Here is a 27,797-nt window from a genome sequence, read left to right as displayed (position 1 = left end):
TCCCGAGAGGCAGCAACCTCTTACCCGACCAAGTTCACAACGTAACGTCTTCCTTCTCTATGATAGGTGGCTTAACTGGCCATAACTGATGGGCGAGAACGCAGCGCCTGTGTCGGCCTCCATCACAAGTGGCAAGAAAAGTTGCATGGCGTATGTCGGTATGACGCCTGTGGACACGTACAAAGTGTACAGTTGTTCCTTAGGACCGGATGGGCTGGCATGCAGCTCTACTTGATGGTTGTTCTGCGTGAATGCATTTCGCTTCAGCACGTTCCACTTCGCTATACAAGCCTTTTTGATTTTGGTAATAATTGCCAGCCGCACTCTTCAACTGACACACAGAAGCAGCATGCTTTTCGGAACAGCGGAAACACAACAGAGTTCAATGTGAGTCGTATTGTTTGCCTTACATTGATCAAAAAGGCTTTGTGGGATAAGACAGACTTTGCTAAGATCAGCTTAAGTCAAAGTGTAAAAAAAGTTTAAAGTGCAGTTCAAAAACCAGCCTTAGCCCATTTTGAGAGGATCTTATGAAAGGCTCTCTTATCCCGAAAAGTAATTACCATGGGAGCGAGGCTAGCAAAACAATTCGCGCTGCATTCTTTGTTTTATAACTGTACAAGTTAATTAGCCTATGGGATGGTATGTAATATATACAGTGCAATATGCTTTAGAGGGACTGCACAAAATGAAACAAACCAGCTCATTTAGTGGCCAAAATTGCCGATGGGGCGAGTTGGTGGGACATGATTCGAAATGACCAGCGCGGAAACAGACGGGGACACGAGAAGAAAGAACACTGACGACAGGACGAGTGCTGACTAACAACTCTTTAACTCTTTAACAATTCTGCCATCACGCTGGTCAACCTTGTGGCTGCGACCACCTGTCAATCGAGGGCGGTTTCCTTCTGTTTGAAGAAGAGAATAGTTCCGCTCGAGGTTCAGGCCCTCTTTGGCACCCTGGAGCCGTCCTGGGGCCATGCCCATCATGTGGGAAAAATCTTGGAAGTCCGAATACTGGCGACAAGTGCGACTTTATCACGACTGCCTCAGATGCGTCATCCATAAAGAAGCACCTGGGTGCATGGAGCACAAAAGATTACAGGACTTCATGAAGTTCACTGCCCAAACCACCGAGTTTTTATGGCAACGTGCCCACCTGCGCCTCCAGGCAAGAACTACAGTGAAGAAAGCTTGGCAAAACCCTGTCTCGATGCCCGGAGGTGCTTCTGTGTCAAGCGACGTCCAGGCCATCCTACAAAAAGGACCGAAGTTTGCTTACGACCTTGCCACCAGCCGACCTCGGATGCTGGCAATGGTTAGAGAAGTTGCTGCCCATTCCCGTGACAGAGACAAAAAATGGCTCATCGGGGATGGTGTGGATTGCGTCATCTGTAATGTGAGTCGAGAGCAGGAGGCAGCCCCTCCGTTCGCAAAAGTATCGAGGTGTCTAGAATGCAACAATCTGACCGTTTTGCAGTCTGACAAGGAAGGGGGCTTTGTTGTGATGCCGTGAGTTACTTTCAATGAAAAGGCTATGGCTGCCATCAACAATAATTTTAAGCCTGTACAGTTTCGTGCTTCTAGGAACAAATCGGCCGCACTCGTGCTTTTGAAGCAGTGCCAGCTAGATTGTTTAGCAAAGAAAGTGGACAGTGCAAAACCGGGTGCCTTGAAATATTCTTCACAGGAAAGACGCGCAAACCTGAATGCCCGCTTTGATCAATAGTGTCAGAAAAAGGTGCATGGCGGGAGCATGTGGGACATTACCTAAGGGACAATTTGAGGAGCTTGACGGGAGAGGACCCGTTCCAGATTCGCAGCTCATTTGAACTTGTGAATGGGCTGAGAGCTGGCATGATGGGAGCGGCGACTGCTTTCTCGCTAGACGTTGAAGACTTGTTTTACTCTGTTCCGCATGATGGTCTGTACAACGCAGTTCGCCAGAGGATCGACGACACTGAAATCGTAATGTTTCAGAATTCAGCCGGCATAAGCGCGGACAGTTTTATGGAGCTCCTGAGCTTTTACCTTTTGTCCACTGTCGTTTCTTTCAGTGGTCGATTTTTGACCTAGAAATCCGCCATTTGTGCTGGCTCGTCAGTTGCTTCGGTTTTGTGCGATATTTATCTGGCTGCAATGGATAGAAACATTCAGAAAAAACTGAAGGATAAACATGTCGTGAAAGTTTACAGGTATGTAGATGACTACCTTGTAGTCATGGACAGAGCTGCCACTGACCATTTGCTGGAGGCCGCTAATGGTATCTCCGAACTGTTCAAAGCCTTGTCTGGTGGTCTGAATTTCACCATTGAATTGCCTGTGAATAACAGCATCCAGTTTTTAGACGTGTTGCTTCTTTTTAGGGACGACCATGCTTGCTGGTCTTACAACGTAAGGTCTAGAAAGAGTCTGCTACCTTTTGACAGCGCTCACTCAAAGCTAGTAAAAACAATGATAGTAACAAGCGCACTTCAGGCGGCGTTAGCCAAGAGCTGTGTGCATATGGCAAAATCAAGCATTGAGAACCAGGTACAGTGCCTCTACTCTGCGGGTACACGCCTTCATTAGTAGCTAATATATTTGAGGCCATGCTTAACAAGTTAGAGGGGAGCAAGGCTAGGAAGGAGCGAGAGAAGAAACCCGTTGCAATCATACTGTCCCTTCACAAGTTGTCCCACAACGTAAGAAAGATAGCAGGACTGTACAACGTCCAGGTCGTCTTTTCCACACCGTGCAAGCTTTCTAAGATACGTGTCTTAAACAGGGCAAGACAGGTGACCTGCACTACGGGACACGGCGAACGGTACACACACTGCCGGACTGGGGTTGTCTATCAGATACCCCTAACGTGCGGTAGTGTGTACATAGGCCAGACGGGAAGATGCTTTAATGTCAGGGCCAGGGAGCACTTCCTCAACGTAGATAGAGGATCTGGAGGCGATCTCACAGACCACTGCAACCAGCCTCGCCACAAGTGTAAACCTATATTAGAGGATACAAGGTTCCAGCGAAGGTTGCAGCGATGGCGTAGAGGTAGAGCATTCGCCTCGCGTGCAAGAGGACCTGGTGCCGCGCAATTCTCCACCGGGTTTGAAAAAAAAAAAGAAAAAAAATTTGCGTGTCGGTGGAATTGCATAACCACGCCTGGGGGGCGGCCTGATCTCGGTGACCAGAACCGACAACGCACTCCCTCACCAGAACAGTATTTGGCCACAACCTTCTATGAACAAACCAATTAACCCTTGGCCCTCAGTCCCCAGTGGCTGCGGAGCAACTGACTATGGCGGCGGTCAGACCTGTGACGCAGCGGAGGACGCTAAGAATCTCTGGCTCTGGACAGGCCACCATTGGAATCTGAACCTGGCAACGTTTAATGCTAGAAGTTTATCTAGTGAGGCTAGCCTAGCAGTGCTGTTCGAGGAACTAGCGGGAATTAAATGGGATGTCATAGCGCTTAGTGAAGTTAGGAGGGCAGGTGAGGCGTACACAGCACTAAAGGATGGACACATACTGTGCTATCGCGGATTAGCAGATAGACGAGAACTAGGCATGGGATTCCTCATTAATGAGTATATAGCTGGCAACGTAGAGGAGCTCTATAGTATTAACGAGGGGGTAGCAGCTATTGTGATTAGGCTCAATAGGAGGTACAAGTTGAAAGTGGTGCAGGCCTACGCGCCTACATCCAGCCATGATGACGGCGCCGTTGAAAGTTTCTATGAAGACATGGAATCGGCAATGAATAAAGCAAAATCACACTACACTGTACTGATGGGCGACTTCACTGCGAAGGTGGGCAAGAAGCAGGCTGGCGACCAGGGGGTAGGCGACTATCGGATAGGTTCTAGAAATAGCAGGGAAGAGTTATTAGTAGAATTCGCAGATAGAATAAATAATTTACGGATCATGAATACTTTCTTCCGCAAATGAGAGAATAGGAAGTGGACCTGGAAGAGCCTCAATGGTGAGACTAAAAATGAAATCGGCCTCATACTATGCTCTCAACCTGGCATCGTTCAGGATGTGGCCGTCCTCAGAAAGGTGCACTGTAGCGACCACAGAATGGTAAAGTCTCGAATTAGCCTATATATAGCCTTCATTGATTACGAGAAAGCATTCGACTCAGTGGAATCCTCAGCAGTCATACAGGCATTGCGTAATCAGGGTGTAGAAGAGCCTTATGTCAAAATACTGGAATTTATATATAGCAACTGCACAGCTACCATAGTCCTCCATAAAGTCAGCACTAAAATTCCAATAAGAAAGGGCGTCAGGCAAGGAAACACAATCTCGCCAATGCTCTTCACCGCCTGTTTACAGGAGGTATTCCGAGGCCTGAATTGGGAACAGTTGGGAATAAGAGTAAATGGAGAATGGGGGGCCTAAGTAATCTGCGATTCGCTGATGACATTGCCTTGCTGAGTCACTCAGGAGGTGAACTGCGAATCATGATCAATGAGACAGCTGAGTCACTCAGGAGGTGTACTGCAAATCATGATCAATGAGTTAAACAGGCAGAGCAGAATGCTGGGTCTAAAAAATAGCATGCAGAAAACCAAAGTAATGTTCAACAGTCTAGCAAGGGAACAGCAGTTCACAATTGGCAGTGAGTGCCTGGAAGTGGTAAAAGGACTTGGGGCAGGTAGTGACAGCTGATCCGGATCATGAGAGGGAAATAATTAGAAGGGTAAGAATGGGGTGGAGTGCATATGGCAGGTTCTCTTAGATCGTGAATGGCAGTTTACCAATTTCCCTCAAGAGAAAAGTGTACAACAGCTGTATCTTACCGGTACTCACCTATGGGACAGAAACGTGGAGGCTAACGAAAAGAGTTCAGCTTAAGTTAAGGACAACGCAGCGAGCCATGGAAAGAAAAATGATAGGTGTAACGTTAAGAGACCGGAAGCGGGCAGAGTGGGTGAGGGAACAAACGCGGGTTAATGACATCCTAGTCGAAATCAAGAGGAAGAAATGGGCTTGGGTAGGGCATGTAAGCGTAGCAGGGGACGGTAGAAGGTTATGTGGGCAGATGAGATTAAGAAGTTTGCAGGCAATCGGTAGATGACGCTGGCAAAAGACAGGGTTAATTGGAGAGACATGGGAGAGGCCTTTGCCCTGCAGTGGGTGTAATAAGGCTGATGATGATGACAAGGTTTCTAGCAACGTCAAAAAACAAAACAGAAAGGGAGGTCATTGAGGCCTAGTTTATTGCTAAGGCAGGGGACATTCACGTAAGGACGTCCTCAATTTCACAGCATGAGAAAGAAATGCGCTTCCTTGACCATGCCTAAGGATTCCTGATTTTGCATGTTTGCCTGCCACTTCCCGTTTGCTCATGAAGGTTTCTTATGTTAGCCGGTGCACACACTTCTCCCCAGGCTTTTGGTGTGGGTTGTAAGTTGTAATCGTCCAAATTGTTTTACATGTAGACTTCTTTTCTTTTTTTACCTCTTTGCCTTTTTAGCGTTAAGTTTTTTTTGCTTCATTTTAGGTTGTATTCGTTTGTTTGTAGCCTTTTTTGTGACATCTATAGGGTTGTATGATGTTTACTTGATTTCAGATTTCTGACTGGTTTTGCTTCGCCTGCTTGGGCCCCTTTAGGCTCGCTCATTGTTGCTGTTGAAGTGTTCTTGACACCGCTTTTTGGCCACGATGTTGTTTGGCAGGTGTGTTTTCCTTGGGTTTTTGCTGGTTATAGTGCTTTTTGATATGTTCATTTCATAACGTTTCCCGCCCCTTTTTCATATTTGGGTTTATTTCTTCCGGTTCACACATGTGTCGGCCGCCCTTTGATGACTGTGCTTTAGGTTGTAATCTTTGGCCCCCTGACTGTCACGTGGTTTTTTGGCATATATTGTGCTGGGTTTTCCTCGGAGATAGAGTTGTTAGTCAGCGCCCGTCCTGTCGTCAGTGTTTTTTCTTCTCGTGTCCGCGTCTGTTTCCGCGTCGGTCATTTCGCATTATTTAGCGGTTTGTATCTTCTGTCTGGGAGGAACTGTTGGGAACTGTCAGCATAGCAAAAGTGATTATGTTGATGTCACTGACGTCGCCTCGTAAATGACATCATCTTATGAGAAGCTGCAGTGTCTGGTTTCACTCGTTTCTAATTCTTCAGGTACGAATAGTTCGTATGGGTATTTTTTTTAGAGGTTTATCGTTTGACTTCTTTGTCCCAGATTTTTTTAGATGTCTACAAATTAAAAGTTCTGTTGAGCAGCTGCTACACTTCTAGCTTCATTCGAGTGTTGAAGGAAATGACACTTTTGGCGAACCATTGCTACTTCACAGACGCGCTGTCGCCTTGTGAGAGGCAGACCTCAAGGAAAGAATATCTGCATGAAATTGCAGGGTACTTAATGCATGGAGTGAAGTCAGCCTCGAGTATGGCAGTTAGAAAATTTGAATTGAGTGCATTAATCTCTTGTTACTTAACGTTTGTCTTTCTGCTTAGCCAGTTTCCTTGTTTACATGTACTGGACCTCTTGCTCTGTGGATGGCTGCATCGCATAAAGAGGCACTCTTCGAACTTGAAATGGTGGCTGTGATTTTGTGTGTATTTATTCAGTAGTGGGTTGTGACGTTTTTTTGCATTGCTGTGAATGATACAGCTATCCTTGGAATTTCGAAAGTAATCGGTGCACTAAAGAAACTGGCAAAATGCTCAAGCTTTGTCGAATCTTAGGGTCAAGCACACTTGGCCTCATGTTATATACGGTAGAACCCCGCTGTAGTAAACTTGGATATATTAAAGTGGAACTGCGGTTCCATTTTGCCTGCTACAGATGACTGTACATTTCTTTTTTTTCGGTTATCGTAAAGATAAAAAAAGGCTAAATTAAAGAGTGTGTGGCCTTGGCGTAGTACCTCCCGTAGAATGATGACAAAGCAGCACGCATGAGGCCGATATTTATTTATTTTATTTATGAATACTGCGATCTTGTACACAAGATCATAGCAGGTGGGAACACTGTGTTAATATTGTCACGTGCTGTGCATGGGCTCTGAGGAATAAAGAAGACGTGCGGCGGCTGGAAGTAGAAGAGGAAGTCAAGGATCCTGCCGCCGGCGCACCAGGCTCCTCTCGACCTGCCTTGTAAATATTATTTGTAAATAGAACCTGTAACAGTGTGGTGGAGGTGCTGAGTCGATCACCACGGATCCCTCTCGCAACCGCTGCAGCCGAAGAATCGCCGGATTGCCACCGTTGCCCGTGCAAATGCCCAAGGAAGCCGACGCACGACCGACCGGCGCCGCAACGCCCGCTTGGCACCACTACCGTGAGCCGCGGACGTTTTCTGGGAAGGCTGGCGAAGACGTGGATGATTGGCTCACCAATTACAAGCGGGTGAGCAAATACAACGGCTGGGATGCCACTCTTCAGCTGGCCAATGTCGTCTTCTTTCTCGATGGCACCGCGCTAACTTGGTTCGAAAACCATGAGGCATCAATAACAAGTTGGGACCGCTTCATGGAAGAGCTCCGCAGCTGCTTCGGGGATACTGTTGCCAAACGAAAATGCGCTGAGCAGTCTTTGCTTCAGAGAGCGTAAGTGCCTGGAGAGACCTGCACGACTTAAATAGAAGAGGTCTTGAAGCTGTGCAGCGTCGTTAATCCCAGTATGTCCGACGAAGATCGCGTTGGTCATCTCCTCAAGGGCATCGCAGAGGACGTCTACAGCTTTCTTATTAGTAAAGAAAATTTAGACTCGCCCACGGATATCATCAAGCACTGCCGCACATTTGAAGCTCTAAAACTGCGTCGAATTACTCCCAAGTTCGGTCGCCTGCCTAACGTCACCACCGTCGCCAGCGTGGATTTCCACGAGCCTGTGAATGCGGCGACTCTCCCTGACGTCATTCGTCAAATCGTGCGTGACGAACTCTCCCGGCATCAAGATCTTGCGCGCCGCAGTGAGGTCCCGTATGGGAGCTGTTCTCTGCAGGCGGCTCCCGCCTACCGCTCCTCCCCTTGGAGTTTGTCTGCCCAGGCCCCTACCAGTGCTACTCGCATTGATTACAGCGACGCTCCCCGGATCACCCGCCCCGGCCCCAGGGCGCCAGCTCATCCGCAACGCCACCTGCGGCAGCCGGAGTACGATGGTCGTTTCGACACTGGCTACGAGGAGTGTTATCCCGAGTGCCCCCCCGACCCACCACTTTTTATTTATTTATTTATTGATACTGCGATCTTTTACAAGACCTTCGCAGGGGTGGGCACACAATACATAAATTCTGGAAACAACAAAAACGACCTCAGGAACAAGCAAACAATCAAGAACAATTGATCAACAATTTAAGATCAAGAAACAATGAAACAAAGAAATGTAGCGGTACGACATTATAAAAAAGTTAAAGGTGGCTTTCAAACCTTTTTAGTGAAGTTTGGGTTACTGCATCATTAGTTAGATTATTCCAGTCTGTAATCGTTCTGGGGAAAAAAGAGTACTTAAAGGTGTTATTTCGAGCGTTTAATGGTGTTACTGTAAAATCATGGCGTTGTCTTGTGTTGTACCCTGAGGAGAACGATATAATATTGGATGTGTCAATATTGTACTGACCTTTGATTAACTGAAATAAAAATTTTAGACGACAGATGCGATTTCTATGAGAGACTGGAAGCAAACCACTTTGATTAAGAAGTGCAGTGATAGATGTGCGGTTATATGAATTGTAAATAAACCGTGCTGCTTTCTTTCGGACTCTGTCTAATTTAGCAATGTTAGATTTAGTGAAAGGATCCCAGATTATGACGGCATATTCTAACATAGGGCGAATAATAGTGTTATACGAAAGTGAACGTACACTGGGGGGGCCGAGCTTCAGAGCACGTCGGAGGAAAAATAGTTTGCGTAGGGCATTAGCTGTAACGTTGTCAATGTGCTCTGTCCAGGAGAGGTTATTGCAGATCCGCAGACCTAGGTATTTGTAAGTATTCACTTGAGAGAGAACTTTGTTTTTAGCAGTATAGTTAAACAAAAGAGGCTTCTTTTTCTGGGTTATACGCATGAACACTGTTTTATCATAATTAACGCACATTTGCCATTGGTCACACCATGTTATTATCTTAGTGAAATCATTATTTAACCGTACTTGGTCCTCAGTAGTAGTAATCTTTTCATATAACACACAATCGTCAGCATATAATCTAACAGAAACTGAGATTTTATCGACAATGTCATTAATAAAAATCAAGAAGAGGAGTGGCCCAAGAACAGATCCTTGGGGAACGCCGGAATCAACAGGAACTGGAGGGGAAGGGGAATTATTTACTACTACAAACTGACGACGGTTTCTTAAGTAGGCTGTAATCCATGCAAGTAATTTGTCATTTTTTAGTACATTATCTAATTTGTGAAGAAGTTTGTTATGCGAAACTTTATCAAATGCTTTTTTAAAGTCCATAAATATAGCGTCAGTCTGCTTTCCTTCATTTATTGCCTGCGCAAAATCATGTATAGTTTGTACTAGCTGAGTGGCAGTGGAAAATCCTCGTCTGAAGCCATGCTGTGCATTAGTTAGAAAATTGTTTTGTTCAAGAAAATCTGCTATATGTTTATGAATGATGTGTTCCAAGACCTTGCATGCTGTAGATGTTAACGATATCGGACGGTAATTCTGAATAGATGCTTTGTCTCCAGTTTTGTGAATTGGTTTGATTCTTGCCGTTCTCCAGTCATCCGGTAATGATCCTTCTTTTAGTGATTTGTTAAATAAGATGCATAAGTACTTGGCACACCATTCTGCATAACGCTTCAGGAATGCGTTGGGAATGTCATCTGGTCCGGGAGATTTTTTTACATCAAGCTTCAATAATAAATTGAGAACACCTGCCTCGGAAATCACAACATCAGGAATTGAAGGCAAATTCACGGAATAGCAGGGAAGAGAGCTGTCATCCTGCGTAAACACCGATTTGAAGTAGTCATTGAAAGCCGTGGACACCAAAGCATCATCACGCTCACATATTCCATTTACTTTGAAAGTATCATGAGATCGTGAAGCTGGAGTTATCTGCCTCCAGAATTTCTCAGGGCATGTTTTAATGAAGGTAGGTAGCTGAGTAGAAAAGTACTTTTCCTTGTCATGGGCAATCAGCTGTTTGAGTTTTTCTGTTTGTTCATCAATGATCGTTTGGGAATAGTTTCCTGCTTTTAACCTTTTTTTCATTCTTTTTAGCTTTCGTTGTGAGCGTAATGTCTCTCGTGTTATCCAAGGGTTACATTTTGGGGACTTTTTTGCAATTTTTGGAACGAAGCGTTCAATACACTGAAAGACAACACTTTTGAAAAATAGCCATAAGTCATTCACATTTCCATTAAAATTCATAAAGCGGTCATAATGAAAGTCGAGCATATCAAGAATAGATTCATCATGTGCACGAGAAAAATTAGGAAAGAAACCGACAGTATTTCGGCGATCAAAGTTTGCATTTATCAATGTCAGTACAACAGCTTTGTGATCAGAAATACCGGTCGTTACATAGCATTCGACATTTTCTTTGACAGTACCATTTACAAAAAATAGATCAAGAATTGAATATGAACCATTGTGGACTCTAGTAGGATCTTTAACTAACTGAAGCAGGTCAAAGGCAATAGAAATATCAAGCATAGTTTGCTCAATGATGTTATTAGAATGCGAAAAGGCAGTCCAGTCTATGTTTGGTAAATTAAAATCGCCAGTCAACATTAGCCTATCATTCTGTTTTATATGGCACTCAATATATTTTTTTAGATTCACTAGGAGTGCTACAGAGGAATTGGGTGGCCTGTACACGGCTCCTAAAACGTAACGAACATTGTTTTTGTAAAATTTACAAAAGATGCCTTCTACATCGTCAATATCTGGCATTCTAAAGACTTGCAGTGAAGATTTGAACAGTATGGCCACTCCACCGCCCCTTCCATCTCGGTCTTTGCGAAAAACTTTGTAGTTTTGTGGTACGAATTCGCTGTCAAAAATATTTTTTCCCAACCAGGTTTCAGGGAGTGCAGCGATTTCTACATCATACGTCAACAGCAGGCCCTCAAGTTGCGTAGCTTTGCAGACAATACTTCGACAGTTGACGTTTATCAGTGTGAACCTTTTGTTCATAATATGCGTCTGTCATTCCCTCTTTTTAGATATACGATAGGGCTCATTCTTCACTTCGTCCCATCCGAACATAGCACCGTCGATAACCAGCTTATCAAATATCAGTTTGGCTTTAGCGCCGTTAGCCTTCTCCACTGCACAGCTTTGCCACAGCTTTTTTCTAATTTCACGAACTCGGCTGGAAAAGTCTTCAGCCACAGAGAATTTGGTTCCTTTCAGCCCCGAACAAGCCTGTAACACCGAAAGTTTTTCTCTGTAGTCCTGAAACTTCATAATTACGGGGCGGCTTTGATCTTTCTTCTTTTTTCCCAGCCTGTGACACCTCTCTATGCTATTGATTTCAACTTTCAATTTTTCTTCAAAGAGTTCTTTCCGGATCGCATTCTGAAGACTGGTAGGAGTTTCTTCGTCACCCTCCTCCAAACCATAAACAATCAAGTTATTTCTCCTACTCCTGTTTTCTAAATCATCAATTTTTTTTAGCATGTATGAATTATCTTGCTCAAGTTGAGCTACCGTTTCTTTTAGATCACTGACCACTTTGCTTATAGATGCCAGACAGGATAGTTTGTCTTCCAGGTTGGTAATGCGAACAGATAAACCTCCGATTTTATCCTCCAGCGTAGTCTGTTTTTCCAGCAACTGGTTAATAGAGGCAGTCATATTGGTTTGGCCTGAAACAAGCTGAAGCAACAAATCCTCCTGTGTTGGACCGGGGTTAGATTCAATGTCACCGCATGACAATAGATCTTCTGTGAATGACCGGACATCAGATAAAAAGTACGCAATGCATAGTGGGCAAGGCAGCAGCAATAGGCAGCGGTTATCGCTGCGGAAGCATTTAGTAGGCATATAAGAACAAACCTGAAGAATGAAGCAAAAATGGCTCCTGAACATCGTTTCTGATGCGCTGCTGCCGAGCCCACTGAAGATGAACGCAGATGCAGGGCTCCTTTTAAAGGCTTGGTGAACCACGTGCTCTGCCGTCCCAGACGTCGGGGCATGCGCAGAAATCCTGGCTGCCGGTTCGATGATTCTGTTGACGCTTGTCACATCAGCACGTGCCAGTAGGTCGTTGTTGATATCGGCGATGACGGCAGACAGTCCAGGCAAGCAGAAGACAGGTGGCTGCACTTGAAACAGGCCCACCAGCACCTGAAGAATGAAGCAAAAATGGCTCCTGAACATCGTTTCCGATGCGCTGCTGCCGAGCCCACTTTGTTACCGCTGTGGTATGATCGGTCACATCTCTAGATTCTGCCGTCGCCGGGGCCAGTTTTTTCGCTTCCAGCGCCAATGGTCGAACCCTCGCCTGAGTTTCAATGCGCCTGTTCATGACCGTGTCTTCACATCGTCTCAGCGCCCATCCAGTTACGCGCCACCACGGAACGACTCCCCTGCCTCTGACCGAAGTCTGACTCCACCTTCGCACCGCTCTCGCCGCTCGCCTTCCCCCCAACGTCGTTCCCCACCGTCCCCGGGAAACTAGCGTGTGCGGCCGATGGAGGTGCGGTCGCCGGATCATCGATAGTGCCAATTCCTCTGCCCATTGTTATGTTAAGGAACCGCCTTGAAGTTTTAGTGGACGGTATTTGCGTCATGGCCTTAGTGGACACTGGTGCCACGGTGTCAGTAATGAGTTCAACTTTCAAGAACCGTCTGGGTCGTAAAATAATGTTCGCTTGGGATCGTGCTGTTATATTCCGGGGTGTAGGGGGAGAATCATTGGTTCCGATTGGTATTTGTTTTGTGAATGTAGTGATCGCCGGCCACATGTTCCGAACTGAATTCACGGTGCTCCCTCGTTCTACGCATGACATCATCCTCGGTATTGACTTTTTGCACCAGTGCGGCGCTACTCTCGACTTCCGCAGTGGTGGCATATCGTTAAGTCCTGGCCTTCGGTCAGCTCTCATAGAAGACTCGCCAGTGGTTGCCCAAGTGTTTTCTGTCTCTGAAGATACCGTCGTTCCAGCAATGTCTGCCATATTCGTTCCCGTTGTGTCCTCGAGCACGATTTCTGATGCCTTCGATGCTGTGGTGGAACCTTGTTCCCTTAACTGTGCAAAGAAAAGTGTGCTAGTACCCCGCAGCGTCGTCCATGTGACCAAGGGCCATGCCACTCTTTGGACTGTCAATCATTCCAACGAACCTGCAGTATTGCCATGTGGTTTAAAACTTGCTGGCTTTGAAGAACGTTTTTCTGTACCAGTTGCCGCGATCACTGACAACGTGTCTCGTCCAACTAGACGCCGCGATCTGAGCGACTCTCAATTCCTAGCCATGGTCAACAAATCCCTACCCACCAGCGACCGCCAGGTACTAGTGGCCGTTCTTATGAAGCATGCGGACGTGTTTGACTTTGCTCGCGACCAACCACCGCCGATTCCAGCTTCCCGTACCCATCACATGATCAATACTGGATCTGCACAGCCGATTCGCCAGAAGCCATACCGCGTCTCGCCTTCCGAACGTCAGATAATCGATGAACAAGTCCGTGACATGTTGCACCGCGGCATCATTCAGGAATCTTCAAGCCCGTGGGCTGCTCCAGTGATCCTTGTCAAAAAGAAAGATGGCACTTAGCGATTTTGTGTCGACTACCGCCGGCTTAACACTGTCACAAAGAAGGATGTTTACCCGCTCCCGCGCGTTGATGATGCCATTGACTGCCTCCACTCAGCCTCCTACTTTTCCTCGGTGGATCTACGGTCCGGGTACTGGCAGATCCCGATGCACCCGCAAGACAAAGAGAAGACAGCATTCGTGACACCTGACGGGTTGTATGAATTTAATGTTATGCCTTTCGGCCTTTGCAACGCTCCTGCCACTTTTGAACGATTTATGGATACGCTTTTACGTGGCCTGAAGTGGCAAGTTTGCATGTGTTATCTGGACGATGTTGTTATTTTTGGTAGGACCTTCGCCGAACATAACAGCCGCTTAGCCATTGTCCTAGACTGCATAGAGAGAGCGGGCCTCGTGCTGAACTCGAAGAAGTGTCGCTTCGGTGAATGCCAAATTACTGTGCTTGGTCATCTCGTTGACAAGGATGGCCTCAGACCCGACCCGCAGAAGGTTGAAGCTGTAAGCAGTGTCAAAGAACCCAAATCAGTGAAAGAGCTCAGGAGTTTCCTAGGACTTTGCTCATATTTTCGGCGTTTCGTTCCCAAGTTTTCTGATTTAGCCTACCCGCTTACAAGTCTCCTGCAGAAAGACACCTCTTTCCACTGGACTCCCGAATGCGACTCCGCGTTTCGGCAGCTCAAGTTTCTCCTCACCTCGCGGCCAATATTGCGTCATTTCTGCCCGACAGCACCGACTGAACTCCACACTGACGCCAGCGGCATCGGCGTGGGTGCTGTGCTTATCCAACGCCATGAGGGCAATCAACACGTTGTCGCTTATGCAAGTCGCACCCTCAGCAAGTCGGAACGCAATTACACTGTAACAGAGCAAGAGTGTCTCGCCGTTGTTTTCGGCGTACAACGGTTTCGTTCGTACCTTTATGGACGTGCTTTTACAGTCGTCACAGACCATCACTCTCTGTGCTGGCTGGTCAATCTACGCGACCCCTGCGGTCGGTTGGCCCGCTGGGCGTTACGCCTCCAAGAGTTTAACTTCAAAGTGTCTTACAAAAGTGGCCGCCAACACGCCGACGCAGATTGCCTCTCGCGGCTGCCGCTCCCGGTTACTACTTCCGATGATGAAAACTTCGATGACTATCTCGCTGCCGTTTCCCAAGAGTTTCCAGATCTTGGCACTTTCCAGATGGAACAACGCAAGGATCAGCACTTGGCGCCGCTTTTTGCCGAAGCCCGTGACCCGACATCCGCAAGCCCTTTCTGCGTTCGCGACGGTTTACTCTACAGAACGAATTACTCGCCTGGAGGTGCGCGCTTTCTCCTCGTCGTTCCGGCTACTCTGTACTCCTCTGTTCTGCAGGCAATGCACGATGACGTCACGGCTGGGCACTTGGGGTTTGCCAGGACCCTTAACCGCATCAAGGAACGTTTTTACTGGCCAAAAATGCGTCACATGGTTCAGCGCTACGTGGCCACCTGCGTGCAGTGTCAGCGGTTCAAGCTTCCCACGACTTCTCCGCCTGGACGCCTGCATCCTTTGCCACCTCCAAGCACGCCATATGAACAAGTTGGACTCAATCTGCTCGGTCCGTTTCCCCGCTCGTCCAACGGTAACCGCTGGATTATAGTGTGCGTTGATCACCACACCCGTTACTGTGAGACCGCCGCCCTACCTTGCGCCACCGCTGCTGAGGTCTCGCTCTTCCTTCTTCGTGCTGTCATCCTCCGGCATGGACCTCCTCGAGTTGTTATCAGTGACCGCGGTCGCCAGTTTACGGCAGACGTTGTGGAAGAGCTTCTGCGTCTTAGTTCATGCCATTTTCGCCACTCGACGCCATACCACCCCCAGACTAATGGACTGGTTGAACGTACCAATCGGACACTCACGACCATGCTGGCCATGTATGTCGATTCCCGCCATAAGAACTGGGACGACGTGCTTCCCTTCATTACATACGCCTATAACACGTCGAGGCATGAAATAACTGGTTACAGCCCATTCTTCCTTCTTTATGCCTGTCCGCCTCGAAGCTCCCTCGACAGCATCTTACCTTTCTCGACACCGAGCCTTCTATTGCCAACACTTTATGTCGCGCTGAAGAAGCCCGTCGGATTGCCCGGATACGCACCTTGGCATCACAGCATCGCTCTAAGCAGCGTTATGACCGCCGGCGCAAGGATGTCTCCTACCTCCCCGGTGACGTTGTATGGTTGTGGACGCCCCTACGCAAGCGTGGCTTATCAGAAAAGCTGCTATCCCACTTAACTGGTTACAGCCCATTCTTCCTTCTTTATGCCCGTCCGCCTCGAAGCTCCCTCGACAGCATCTTACCTTTCTCGACACCGAGCCTTCTATTGCCAACACTTTATGTCGCACTGAAGAAGCCCGTCGGATTGCCCGGATACGCACCTTGGCATCACAGCATCGCTCTAAGCAGCGTTATGACCGCCGGCGCAAGGATGTCTCCTACCTGCCCGGTGACGTTGTATGGTTGTGGACGCCCCTACGCAAGCGTGGCTTATCAGAAAAGCTGCTATCCCACTTAACTGGTTACAGCCCATTCTTCCTTCTTTATGCCCGTCCGCCTCGAAGCTCCCTCGACAGCATCTTACCTTTCTCGACACCGAGCCTGCTATTGCCAACACTTTATGTCGCACTGAAGAAGCCCGTCGGATTGCCCGGATACGCACCTTGGCATCACAGCATCGCTCTAAGCAGCGTTATGACCGCCGGCGCAAGGATGTCTCCTACCTGCCCGGTGACGTTGTATGGTTGTGGACGCCCCTACGCAAGCGTGGCTTATCAGAAAAGCTGCTATCCCACTTAACTGGTTACAGCCCATTCTTCCTTCTTTATGCCCGTCCACCTCGAAGCTCCCTCGACAGCATCCTACCTTTCTCGACACCGAGCCTTCTATTGCCAACACTTTATGTCGCACTGAAGGAGCCCGTCGGATTGCCCGGATACGCACCTTGGCATCACAGCATCGCTCTAAGCAGCGTTATGACCGCCGGCGCAAGGATGTCTCCTACCTGCCCGGTGACGTTGTATGGTTGTGGACGCCCCTACGCAAGCGTGGCTTATCAGAAAAGCTGCTATCCCACTTAACTGGTTACAGCCCATTCTTCCTTCTTTATGCCCGTCCGCCTCGAAGCTCCCTCGACAGCATCTTACCTTTCTCGACACCGAGCCTTCTATTGCCAACACTTTATGTCGCGCTGAAGAAGCCCGTCGGATTGCCCGGATACGCACCTTGGCATCACAGCATCGCTCTAAGCAGCGTTATGACCGCCGGCGCAAGGATGTCTCCTACCTCCCCGGTGACGTTGTATGGTTGTGGACGCCCCTACGCAAGCGTGGCTTATCAGAAAAGCTGCTATCCCACTACACAGGCCCGTTCATCGTTGTTGCTCGCCTCAATGACCTCAACTATGTCATCTCTCCCCAATCAACGCAAGGACGCCGCTCAAGGACAACCCAGGTCGTGCATGTCGCACGGCTGAAGCCATTCCACTCTCGGGACCCCGATTGATTGACTGGCCCAGAGGGCTTCGTCTGCGAACGGGGAAATGTCACGTGCTGCGCATGGGCTCTGAGGAATAAAGAAGACGTGCGGCGGCTGGAAGTAGAAGAGGAAGTCAAGGATCCTGCCGCCGGCGCACCAGGCTCCTCTCGACCTGCCTTGTAAATATTATTTGTAAATAGAACCTGTAACAATATACAGAATTGCACATAGAATTTCAGCAAGAAAATACAGCGACAAGGTCAATTAACAACAATCAATGCAAATGCTCTTGAAATTCTTGAATATTCCTTGCAAAAAAGGAATATTTAAAACAATTAACTCGCGAATTTAATGGTGTTATGGAAAGAGAATGGCGATTTCTAGTTTGGTACCCCGAGGAATAAGTAAGGATATTGGAAGTGTCAACTTTGAAATTATTAATTAATTGATAGAAAAACTTTAAGCGACATATGCGATTTCTGTTAGGAATAGAGGGTAAACCGCTTTTTTTGAGGAGGTCACTGACTGATGCTCGCCCGTAAGTGTTATATATAAACCTCACTGCTTTCTTTTGGATTCTTTCAAGTTTGTTTATGTTTACCTTTGTAAAAGGGTCCCAGATAATTACTGCATATTCTAAGATTGGTCTAATAATAGTGTTGTAGGAAAGGAGGTGGGTACCAGGGGTTGCTAACTTTAAGCGAGCGTCGTAAGAAAAAAAGCTTTCGGAGAGCGTTTGCTGAAACATAGTCGACATGCTTGGTCCAAGAGAGGTTAACAGAGATCCATAGACCTAGATACTTATATTCTGTAACTTCATGAAGAAAATTATTATTAGCATTGTAGTAATATAGCAGAGGGTTCTTTTTAAGTGTTATTATCATAAATACGGTTTTTTCAAAGTTGATTGACATTTGCCACTTCTCACACCAAGAAACTATTTTTGAAAAATCATTATTCAACCTAATTTGATCATCAGTCAAACTTATTTTCTCGTACAGCACGCAGTCGTCCGCATATAACTTAACACGTACTGACAGGTCTTTAACAATATCATTAATAAACAATAAAAACAGTAGGGGGCCGAGGACGGATCCTTGGGGGACGCCAGAATCGGCAGGAACGTAATTGGAGCAGGTTTTATGCAGTTCGACAAACTGACGGCGATCAGATAGGTACGATTGTATCCATGTTAATATCTGTTTATATTTATAACAAAACTGAGTTTATGAAGTAATTTCTTGTGCGAAACCTTATCAAAAGCTTTTCGAAAGTCCATAAAGATAACATCTGTTTGTTTTCCTTCGTTGATTGCTGTCACAAAATCATGGATTGTTTCGACCAGCTGAGTGCATGTTGAATACCCTCGTCTGAACCCGTGTTGAACAACTGCCGGTACATTATGCTCGTCGAGGAAATTAGTTAGATGCTTATGAATGATGTGTTCCAATAATTTGCACGTTGTCGAAGTTAATGAAATAGGGCGATAATTTTCAATACACGTCCTCTCTCCACTTTTATGCAAAGGCTTAATTCTAGCAGTTTTCCAATCACACGGTAGAACACCTTCTTTCAATGATCGAGGGAATAGGACGCACAAATACTTTGAACACCACTCTGCATACTGTTTAAGGAAGGTATTCGGAATATCATCTGGTCCAGGTGATTTCTTAATATCCAGTTTTAACAATAGATTTAAAAACACCCTCTTCAGAAATTACAACATCAGGCATGGAAAGAAGGGACATGCTAAAGGGTGGGAGACGCCCGTCATCTTTTGTGAAAACTTTCTTAAAGGTGTTATTAAATGCTGATGAAACCTGGTCATTGTCACTTACATGTTGTTCATTTATAATAAACGCATCGGTAGAACGAGAAACTGGTGCAATTGACTGCCAAAACTTTTCAGGTGAAGTTTTTATAAAAGCCGGAAGTTGCTTATTGTAGTATTTTTCTTTATCTTTCAGAATGCACTGTTTTAATTTCTCTGAAACTTCATAAATTTTTGCCTCTAAATTGGCTGAGCTTGATTTCTTTATTCTTTTCTTTAATCGTTTTAGCTTGCGCTGCAATTGCAAAGTTTCTTGCGTAATCCAGGAATTGTGATTGTCCGACTTCTTGCATATCACTCGTACAAAACGCTGAATACAGTCAGGAACAATGTTTTTGAAAACAAGCCACAGGTCATCCACGCTACAAGTGCTGTGCAGAAAACTATAATAATGAAGATCTAAAATATTAATAATCGATTCATTGTCAACACAGGCAAAATTCGGAAAGTGTCTAGTATCACCCTTTCGGTCCAACAATATGTCTTCTAATACCAAGATTACGGCTTGATGATCAGAAATTCCGGCCACTACATTACATCAAAGTTTTTCTTTGATATTGCCTCGTACCAAGAATAAATCTAGTATTGATGCAGAATCTTGTTGGATTCTAGTAGGGTTCTTCCCAATTTGTAAGAGATAGAAATGAAACATGATATCAAGCAGTGCATCTCCTACTGCGTGCGGAGATTGAACAGAAAAGGTAGCCCAGTTTATGTTTGGTAAGCTAAAATCTCCAACTAAAATTAACTTGTCGTCTGGTTTCGTGTAGCAATAAAGATATTTCTTAACTTCATCTAAGACAGCGACAGAGGAACCGGGAGGCCTATAGATAGCACCAAGGATATATCGGAAATTGTTAGCGTATACTTTACAAAAGACAGCTTCAACTGTAGCGACATCAGGCAGTTTTAAAATCTGTAATGAGCTTTTGAACAGTACAACTACTCCGCCACCTCTTCTGTCGCGGTCTTTCCTAAAGACTTTATAGTTTCTTGGCACAAACTCGGAATTAAATATTTCTTCATTTAACCACTTCTCTGTTAGCACAGCTATGTCAGGATTATGCGTTAACAGCATACCTTCTGGATGGGCGACTTTGTTCACAACGCTACGACAATTAATAGTAATTATCGTTAATGCCCTCCTATCTTCTGTTTGTGGTCATTTCTTTCTTTCAGAAATTTTGTATCGAGCATTGTTCGCTGAGTCCCAAGCAAACATCCTACCATCTACTCACAGTTTGTTAAAAAAAAGCTTGACCTTAGCTCCGTTCGATCTTTCTTCCGCTGAGCTTTCCCATAACTTCTTTCTAATATTGCGAACGGCGAAAGAAAAGTCTTCCGTGATCGAAAATTCTGTTCCCTTGAGCTTATAGCAAGCTTTTAGGACGGAATTCTTTTCGCGGTAGTCTAGGAACTTAATGATTACTTGGCGACCATTTTCGCTCTTTCTTCCAAGCCTGTGGCATCTCTCTATGCCTTTAACGGTAACATCTAGTTTTTCTTGGAACACCGTCTCGTTCACCTTCGTGATAAGAGACTCAGCAGTCTCATCGCTCTCCTCTTTTATTCCGAAAATAATCAAGTTATTCCTCTGGCTCCTGTTTTCTAGTTCATCAACCTTGTCTTGCAGGTGTACCACTTTATCTTCCAGCTCAGTCGTTGTTGATTTCAACTCACAAATTCGCTCTTTTAGTTCATTCAAGGACGCCATTTGACCCTCTAACAACTTCATCTTTTTGTTCAGTCCTGCGATATCTGCTTCAATCTTTCCTCCTTGATTTGTCAAAATGTTGTTGATGGAAGCTGTCATATCACTCTGGCCCGAAAGAATCATCTCCAACATTTCCTTATCAGTAGGACCTGGATGTCGCCACAGTTCAAAAGGCTCTTCCTAAATGAACACACATCCAAAAGTAAATTTCTAATACTAAGTGGACAAGGCAGCAGCAGTAGGAAACGATCATCACTGCGATAACACTTGGCATGTAAGTATGCACTAACCTGCACGACAAAGCAGAATGGGTTGACCATTGTGTCCGATGTGCTGCTGCCGAGCACACTGATTCCGAACGCCAGGCTGCTGCTTCTTATACCCGCTGGTGGAAGCCTATGATGTGACGTCACTGATGCCGGCGCAGGCGTAGTAGCCACAATGTGTGGCTGGAAGATGTTGTCTACGGGGCAGTCAATGTCTCGTGCAGATACGTCGATGACCAGGCGCTGTATGGCAATTCCTTCTTCTGCGCAAGTGCGCGGTGCTTGCATTTGCAGCAAGGAGGCTAGAACCTGCACGACAAAGCAGAATGGATTGACCATTGTGTCCGATGTGCTGCTGCCGAGCCCACTCTTCAGAGTTAAATGCATGCCACAGATGATATAAACAGTACACTTTGAGACAGCTTCACCACCAAGCTTGGAAGTTGTCAGCAGAAGCCAACTTCTAAATGTCCTTGAGGCCGTGAGGCAAAGCGCATGGCGCGCATGGATAAAAAAAAGAAGTAAAGCTGGCTATGAACGCAGCAAGGAGTCATGGTTCGCTGAGATAGGAAAGACAGTAAAAATGCAGTGGAGAGTAGGGAAGGGAGGAAAAGGCCGAACATTCTCAGCACTGCAGCGCCAAGCACACAGAAGCGGCGGCAAGAAATGGAAGCACAGTGGCATTGCGTGAGCAGTACTGAGCACCTTCAATATGTCACACGTTCAATAATTGGCTCTCAAATGATGCTGTGTCTGCGGAAAATGATGCCGTGTTCCTGAAAAACTTTTGCTTTCACTTGAAATGAAACGAGTTATATCCGTAGCTGCATTGTATTTTCCCCAAATGCAGCAATTCTCAAGACGTAAACAAAATTGAAAACGTGATAATATGAATGTGATTACGTAAAATAAATAATTATCACATAAAGGGACAATAAGAGCAGGATGGAGGGCAGTTGTGGGCAGTTGTGAGCATCCTCGGGGTCATGCCATTATCAACAACTGATAAAGGTAGTAAAAACCTGGTATAGCAAAGATTTTCGCCAGTTCTAGTCACGTTACTATGGGGAAGGTTCTTCTGTATCTTCAAAAATTAATTCTGAAGGAAACAAAATATGAATTGGAGGACTATATTGAAAATTAAGACGTTCATGCGTTATTGTATGTTAGCATTGCACTTCATTGTATTGTTTTGTTAGTACTCTATTGTCTTGTATGTTGTTATACTGCTGTGTGGTTTCGACGTTGTGGTGGGGATTACCCAGCTAGCAGCAAAAAAACAAAAAGGACCATATTCTGCTTTAACTTGCCCAGCATCAACATTGTACTATTCGGTAAGTAGTCTACTTAAGGTATGTTTTCTAGTTAAGTCTAAACTGAGGATTTAGTTGAGCATTGTACGATGCATTCTCTCCAACTTGAGACAGAATCTGAATACTCTGTGTTATTTATTAACAGCTTATGGTGACTACGGTATACAGTAGCATTTGTCTGAACAAGCAAAGTAAAACGGCCTTCATAGCTATGGTATCCCTGTAAACGCGGCAGAAGTGATTGAAACCACCGTCACTGGACTGTCAAGGGGTTTTCAATTAGTACTAATCTTACCTCCACCATAAGGTTATTTGCAGATGAATCTGTCATTTACAGGAAGATACATGGACCTTCGGACATCGTTACTTTGCAGTCAGATCTTAATGAACTTGTTAATTGGTGTGAACGCTGGCAGATGGAAATAAATGTTGCTAAGACAAAGCCTATGAGATTTTCTGCTACATTAATGCAATTCAAGGATTACTCTATAAACAGTCTAACTGTTGAAACTTTCAGCATTCATAAATACTTAGGTGTTCACATATCAAGCAACCTCACGTGGCAACATCACATTGACACAGTCACCAGCAAGGCATTTTGGTCACTCGGTTTCATTAAACGCAATCTACATCACTCTAATGCATCTACAAGACTTCTGGCATACAAAACACCTGTTTATCCTAAAATAGAATATGCTTCACTAATCTGGAATCCCCATCAGGCCTATATTTAGTCAATAAATTAGAATCTCTTCAAAATAAAGCTGCCCGGTCCGTCACAGCAAATAATGCACGCACATCTAGTGTTACGGAAATAAAAAAAATTGCTAAATTTGTGCTCTTTCGAAGAAGACTGTTTCCTGTTTTGTTATGTTTCCATCGGTATTATCATGCACCATCTTCGTTCTGCGCCGCTCATATCACGCCTGCTCATCGCATTTTTCAACGCCTCAACCACAACTTTAAAGTCCAGCCCATATTTGCTCGCACTAACTTACTTCAACATTCACCGCTTTTCATAGCTATTCTTCACTGGAACAAACTTCCAGAAAGCATTGCATCGCTTAAAAGCCACAATGAATTTGGTCGCAGACTGGTCTTTTTTTGATATGTGAAGCATGTGCCACATTGTTTTTATTATTTGTGTTTATTATTGCTTTCATTCATGCCTTGTATTCTTCCTCTCCTCCCCTATGTAATGCTTCCCTGAGGCCTTTAGGGTATGTGAATAAATGTACCACAAAGTAATCCTTGTATGTTTGTAATTTTCAAATTGCTGCTCTGACAATCTACACGGAATTCAAGCACATAAGAGTGCAGAGATGCCGCACGTGCATAGTTGTTTGCAACAAGTAGCAGAAAACACATATTTTGAGGATGTGCTGTCTCCCTAATACATTCCTCATAGTGATTTGCTAATCACCCTGCGTCTGGGCTGACATACGCTGTTAATAACTCATGTCTGTAACAGTCGGCGTCACGTAGCGTGTTCACATGCAAAGACCCCTGGCTAACAAATTACGGAAAGCATTTGCTACTTTACATGACTTCCATTATGCATGCCGCTCGCTAGTGTTATGTCCGACAGCCGTGGCAAGGAGCATACAGGTTCCCGACAGAACGACGTTTATTGTCCCGTGCTTAGGGGTTCGTGGCTCGGACGGAATAACCACTGCTTGCAGGCGATGCTCCGCTTTTAACCGGTGGCGCATGCGCACTTCGCAGAGTGCCTTATCAGCGGCACGCACAGACACCCACACTTCCTTCCCTCTTAGTTGCACACTGCGGTAATAGAGCCCAGCTTGAAACCTATCCGGTGGATGCTGATCTCATGTGGGATAGTGTCTTGTCACTGGTGCTTGAGATACTGGAGGCGTGGCCGGAGTACTCTTTGACGGTGGTGACCTGGGTCCGTATTCCGAGTTTGTGTCATAATAAAAAGCGTCGTAATCTGCCGCAGCGGACACACCTGATTGATCGAAACGCCACAAGCGTATGCGGTGGTTCAGATGCAGCAAAAAGGGCCGAAGAATCCAGACGGTGATGTCAAACACATAGCGTATGCAGCAGATGCTTAAGGACATCCAACATGGTGGCGCGCTCTGAAGTGGAGCTTCTTGCTTCGAACTGAACTCGTTGGTGTTACTGCGTTTTTCGGCACGTGAATTGGATATAAACTGGGTACGGGACTTTCGCTTTGTTTTATCTTGCCTATAACAAATTGGATGGACGATAAATTTGGCTTGTTTTTTATTTCGTTGGGTGATTCAGCAGCTCCTAGGCCTAATGAGCACTGGTTTGTTGCAGAAATTGTTCCCTTCATTCAAACCGGCTGGCACCACTGTCACCGGAGTTATCTCGTCCGCGTACGTTGCATAATGTAACATAATCCGTAATGTCTCGAAAAATGTTTGTGTTTGCTGCGCGCAGACATGTATTTCCTATTCTAGAGCTCTCTATTAGCTGTTGAAGCGTTCTGCATCATGGTCGTGTGTAATGCCTTGGCAGCGGGAAACCGCTCATGTGCACGGATGATCAGTCACCAGCGAATCGCTACTACACCGCCGTGTTTGACATACAGAGGTGGTTTTTCGCTGTTTCTTACAGTTTTCTATAATCGTGGCTCTGCATTGATCTCACGAGTTAGCTTGCAAGTATAGTTTTCAGGTGTCAGTGTGCATGCGTGCGTTTCCCACCATGGTGAACCTATGAAAACTTCGTCTGCGAAGTCTCTCAACGTATATATGGAGAGAAACACAGCAAGAAGATTTTTTTAGCTCATCCCTTTTATTTATTTGCTGCAGAAAAATTAAAAACGTAACAGCGACATCTCGCAGTTCCTACAGTGCTTGCATAAAAGGAATGTAAAATGTAAATTATCCTCTGCACAACCATCCTATCACAGCACCAACTTGCGTTCAGTGATGTTGCAGACGGAAAGTCGTCACGACGTCTTGGTTCAGCACGGCAGGGAGCACGCATTGTGCAGCGAGTGAGTGCATGCTACAAATTTTCCTCTCCGTTCCCTTGCCTGTAGATAAATGTAAAATGCTGTGTTGTGCGAACAGGCTGGCTGCTTTTTATTTACCATCAGCGATCGACGGCTGTAGGGGCCGCTTTCTGTCACTGCAAAGCCATGCGTAGTTGCGTACAATATTTTCTTCTTTAAGTCCACCTCCGGCCTTTACGGTGCAGAAAAGTGTCTGAACTATTATATTTGTCTTTGTTGAAGTCCATTGGGTAAATAAAGTAGCTTTGCTATTTCTCCTTTACAATGGAATCCGATGCTCAACTAAGCTTGTGGCTGAATATTTCTTCTGTCACATTGGTCGCGTTCCATTTCTCAGCAAAGAGCAATAGTGCCACTCGATGTTTCGCTGCAGCAACTGCAACGCAGTGACATCCTGCCACCGCTCACAGGCGCAACCGAACCGACATCCGCTTCCGATGTTGCGACCAATCAGGTGTGGCCGCTGCGGCAGATTATGATGCTTTTTATTATGACACAAACTCGGAATACGGCCCCTGGGAGGTGCACGTTTGCTGCCACTTGCAGGGAAAGCTAGGAACTCACCGGCATCAGCTTCGTCAGTGGTTCCATTAACAGGAGGGGAGGACTTGCAGGAGCTCGTCCTTGTGATGATGCCATGTGAAGGTTCCCCTGGGAGTGGTTGCACGAACTTCGAAAGATATGGGTCCTGTTTGGGTACCAATCACAGCGGGGACCCACTTAGGCTTTCCCGAGTAATTACGAGTCAGTACTGTGTCACCCACAACAAACACATGCTCGCGACTCTTTCGAGTTATTGCCTGCTTAAACTCTCTTCCCCATTGAAGGCTTCGCAGCATCTAGACGACTGCGCAAACGTCTAAGGCAGCTGACGCACCTTCTAATGTGGCATTCCAGGTCCGCCTCAGGGGATGGCCAACGCACGTAACTTCGCGCTTGTTCCTTACTGCATACAATGCCGGGATGACCATCGTGAAGTTCATCCAGAAGCAAACTTTGCAGTTTTGCGGGGACAGCCATCCTTGTGGCAAGCATGACGCAGCCTTGATATACGGTTAGCTCATTGTGCCTGTGAAAAAGTGGCTTCAAATTTTCGTCAGTGACAGACGCAGGCCAGCCAACACTCGCGAATTCTTTCATTTGACAAAGAATCTGTTCCTCACTCGTGGCGCGCAATGTCACGGCTAGAAACAGGTAGCGACTCTAAACATAAGAATAAAATGCTTCTTCAGTGTTTGCGTTTCATCTTCAAGACAAGATAGTGGTAGATGCAAGCAGAAATCTGCTTGTGTGTTCTCGCTGGATTTCTTGAAGACAAGATGTAGAAGTGGAATTTCTTGACTCCAAAAATGATAGCTAGCGTTCTTTTTCAAGCTGGCTGTAGTTCGTCTCTGCTTTGGATAACATTTGCAAAGTGTAAGCGACTGGCCAGGCCCTTCCATCACTAGAAACGTGAGAAAGATCTGCACCAACCCCATACTGTGACGCGTCACATGCCAGCTTGACTTTCCTTTCGGGGTCGTAGTGTGCGAGCTTAGGCGGTGATGCCAGCAAGGCTTTAACTTGACTAAAAGCTTTTCGACAACTTGAGTCCCAGTTCCATGCTATGTTTTAATGCAGCAGTCTGTAAAACGGTTGCGTAATCGTTGCCAAGTTGGGAACAAACTTGCCGTAATAATTGACGGCACCCAAGAACGACTGCAGCTGCCTTTTTGTCTGTGGTTCCGGCGCATGAATTATTGCGTCGACTTCATCCGACGAAGGGGAGACGCCATCAGCACTGATTTTGTGGCCCAGATAGCGAAGTTTCTATTGAAAAAATGAGCATTTATTTTTTCTCGCTCTGACGCCGCGCTGTAGAAAACTCTCTAATACAGCCTCGAGGTTAGCTAAGTGGTCTTCCGTCGTCTTCCCCGTGACGGGAATGTCGTCCAGGCAGCAGCAAACGCCCATTAAGCCTTTCAGCATTGTGTCCATGATCTTTTGTAATATACCAGGTGCGGACGAAATTCCAAATGGCAGTCGGTTGATGATAAACAATCTCTTGTGCATATTCAGTGTTAGGTATTGTTTCGACGATTCTGACTAACCACTTGCTGATAGGCGCGGTTCAGGTCGATCCCTCAAAATTTTCGCTTCCAGAAAGCGCTTCAAACAAGTCTTCGACCTTAGGCAAGGGGTACCGCGTGACATCAGGACAAGGATTTACCGCAGTTTAAAAGCACCGCAAAGGTGTATGCCTCCATCCTTCTTGATTACGGGTACCCCAGGAGTTGCATAGTTTGACGTGGGGACTGGTGTTATGATACCCATTTTTTCCATCTTGGACAAATCAGACTCCACAGCTTTTTGCAAAGCGGATGGAACGTTTCTTGCTATGAGAAATTTAGGTTTGTGATCCAGTTTGAAGTATAGTTCTGCACTTTCGCCTGTAATGGTGCCCAGCTCATCTTTGAAAAGGGAGCCGTACATTG

General features: G+C 45.9%; 2 protein-coding genes across 7 annotated transcripts in view; one reads left to right on the top strand and one right to left on the bottom strand.

Annotated features, from left to right (window-relative positions):
- rngo (DNA damage inducible 1 homolog rngo) overlaps nt 1–27,797 on the top strand; it is a 156,254-nt gene that overhangs the window by 63,693 nt on the left and 64,764 nt on the right. The gene's annotated exons all lie outside the window — the stretch shown is intronic.
- The window catches only part of LOC144122159 (uncharacterized), a 99,330-nt gene that overhangs the window by 40,186 nt on the left and 31,347 nt on the right, over nt 1–27,797 (bottom strand). For 2 of the 3 annotated variants that reach the window (XM_077655731.1, XM_077655732.1), the window contains exons 1-2: nt 21,025–21,433; nt 11,963–12,253 (exon numbers count right to left, since the gene is read on the bottom strand). In XM_077655731.1, the coding sequence (XP_077511857.1) occupies nt 11,963–12,253; nt 21,025–21,387 (654 nt within the window). In that variant the 5' untranslated portion in view covers nt 21,388–21,433. Of the gene's footprint in view, nt 1–6,848; nt 12,254–21,024; nt 21,434–25,887 lie in introns of those variants that run through there. The other variant, XM_077655730.1, reaches the window with a different exon arrangement.

The sequence above is a fragment of the Amblyomma americanum genome, chromosome 2, assembly GCF_052857255.1.
Source record: "Amblyomma americanum isolate KBUSLIRL-KWMA chromosome 2, ASM5285725v1, whole genome shotgun sequence".
In the NCBI taxonomy this organism is placed as follows: Eukaryota; Metazoa; Arthropoda; class Arachnida; order Ixodida; family Ixodidae; genus Amblyomma; species Amblyomma americanum.
Note: the sequence above shows the minus strand (reverse complement) of the source record. Positions and strands in the feature narration are given on the sequence as shown.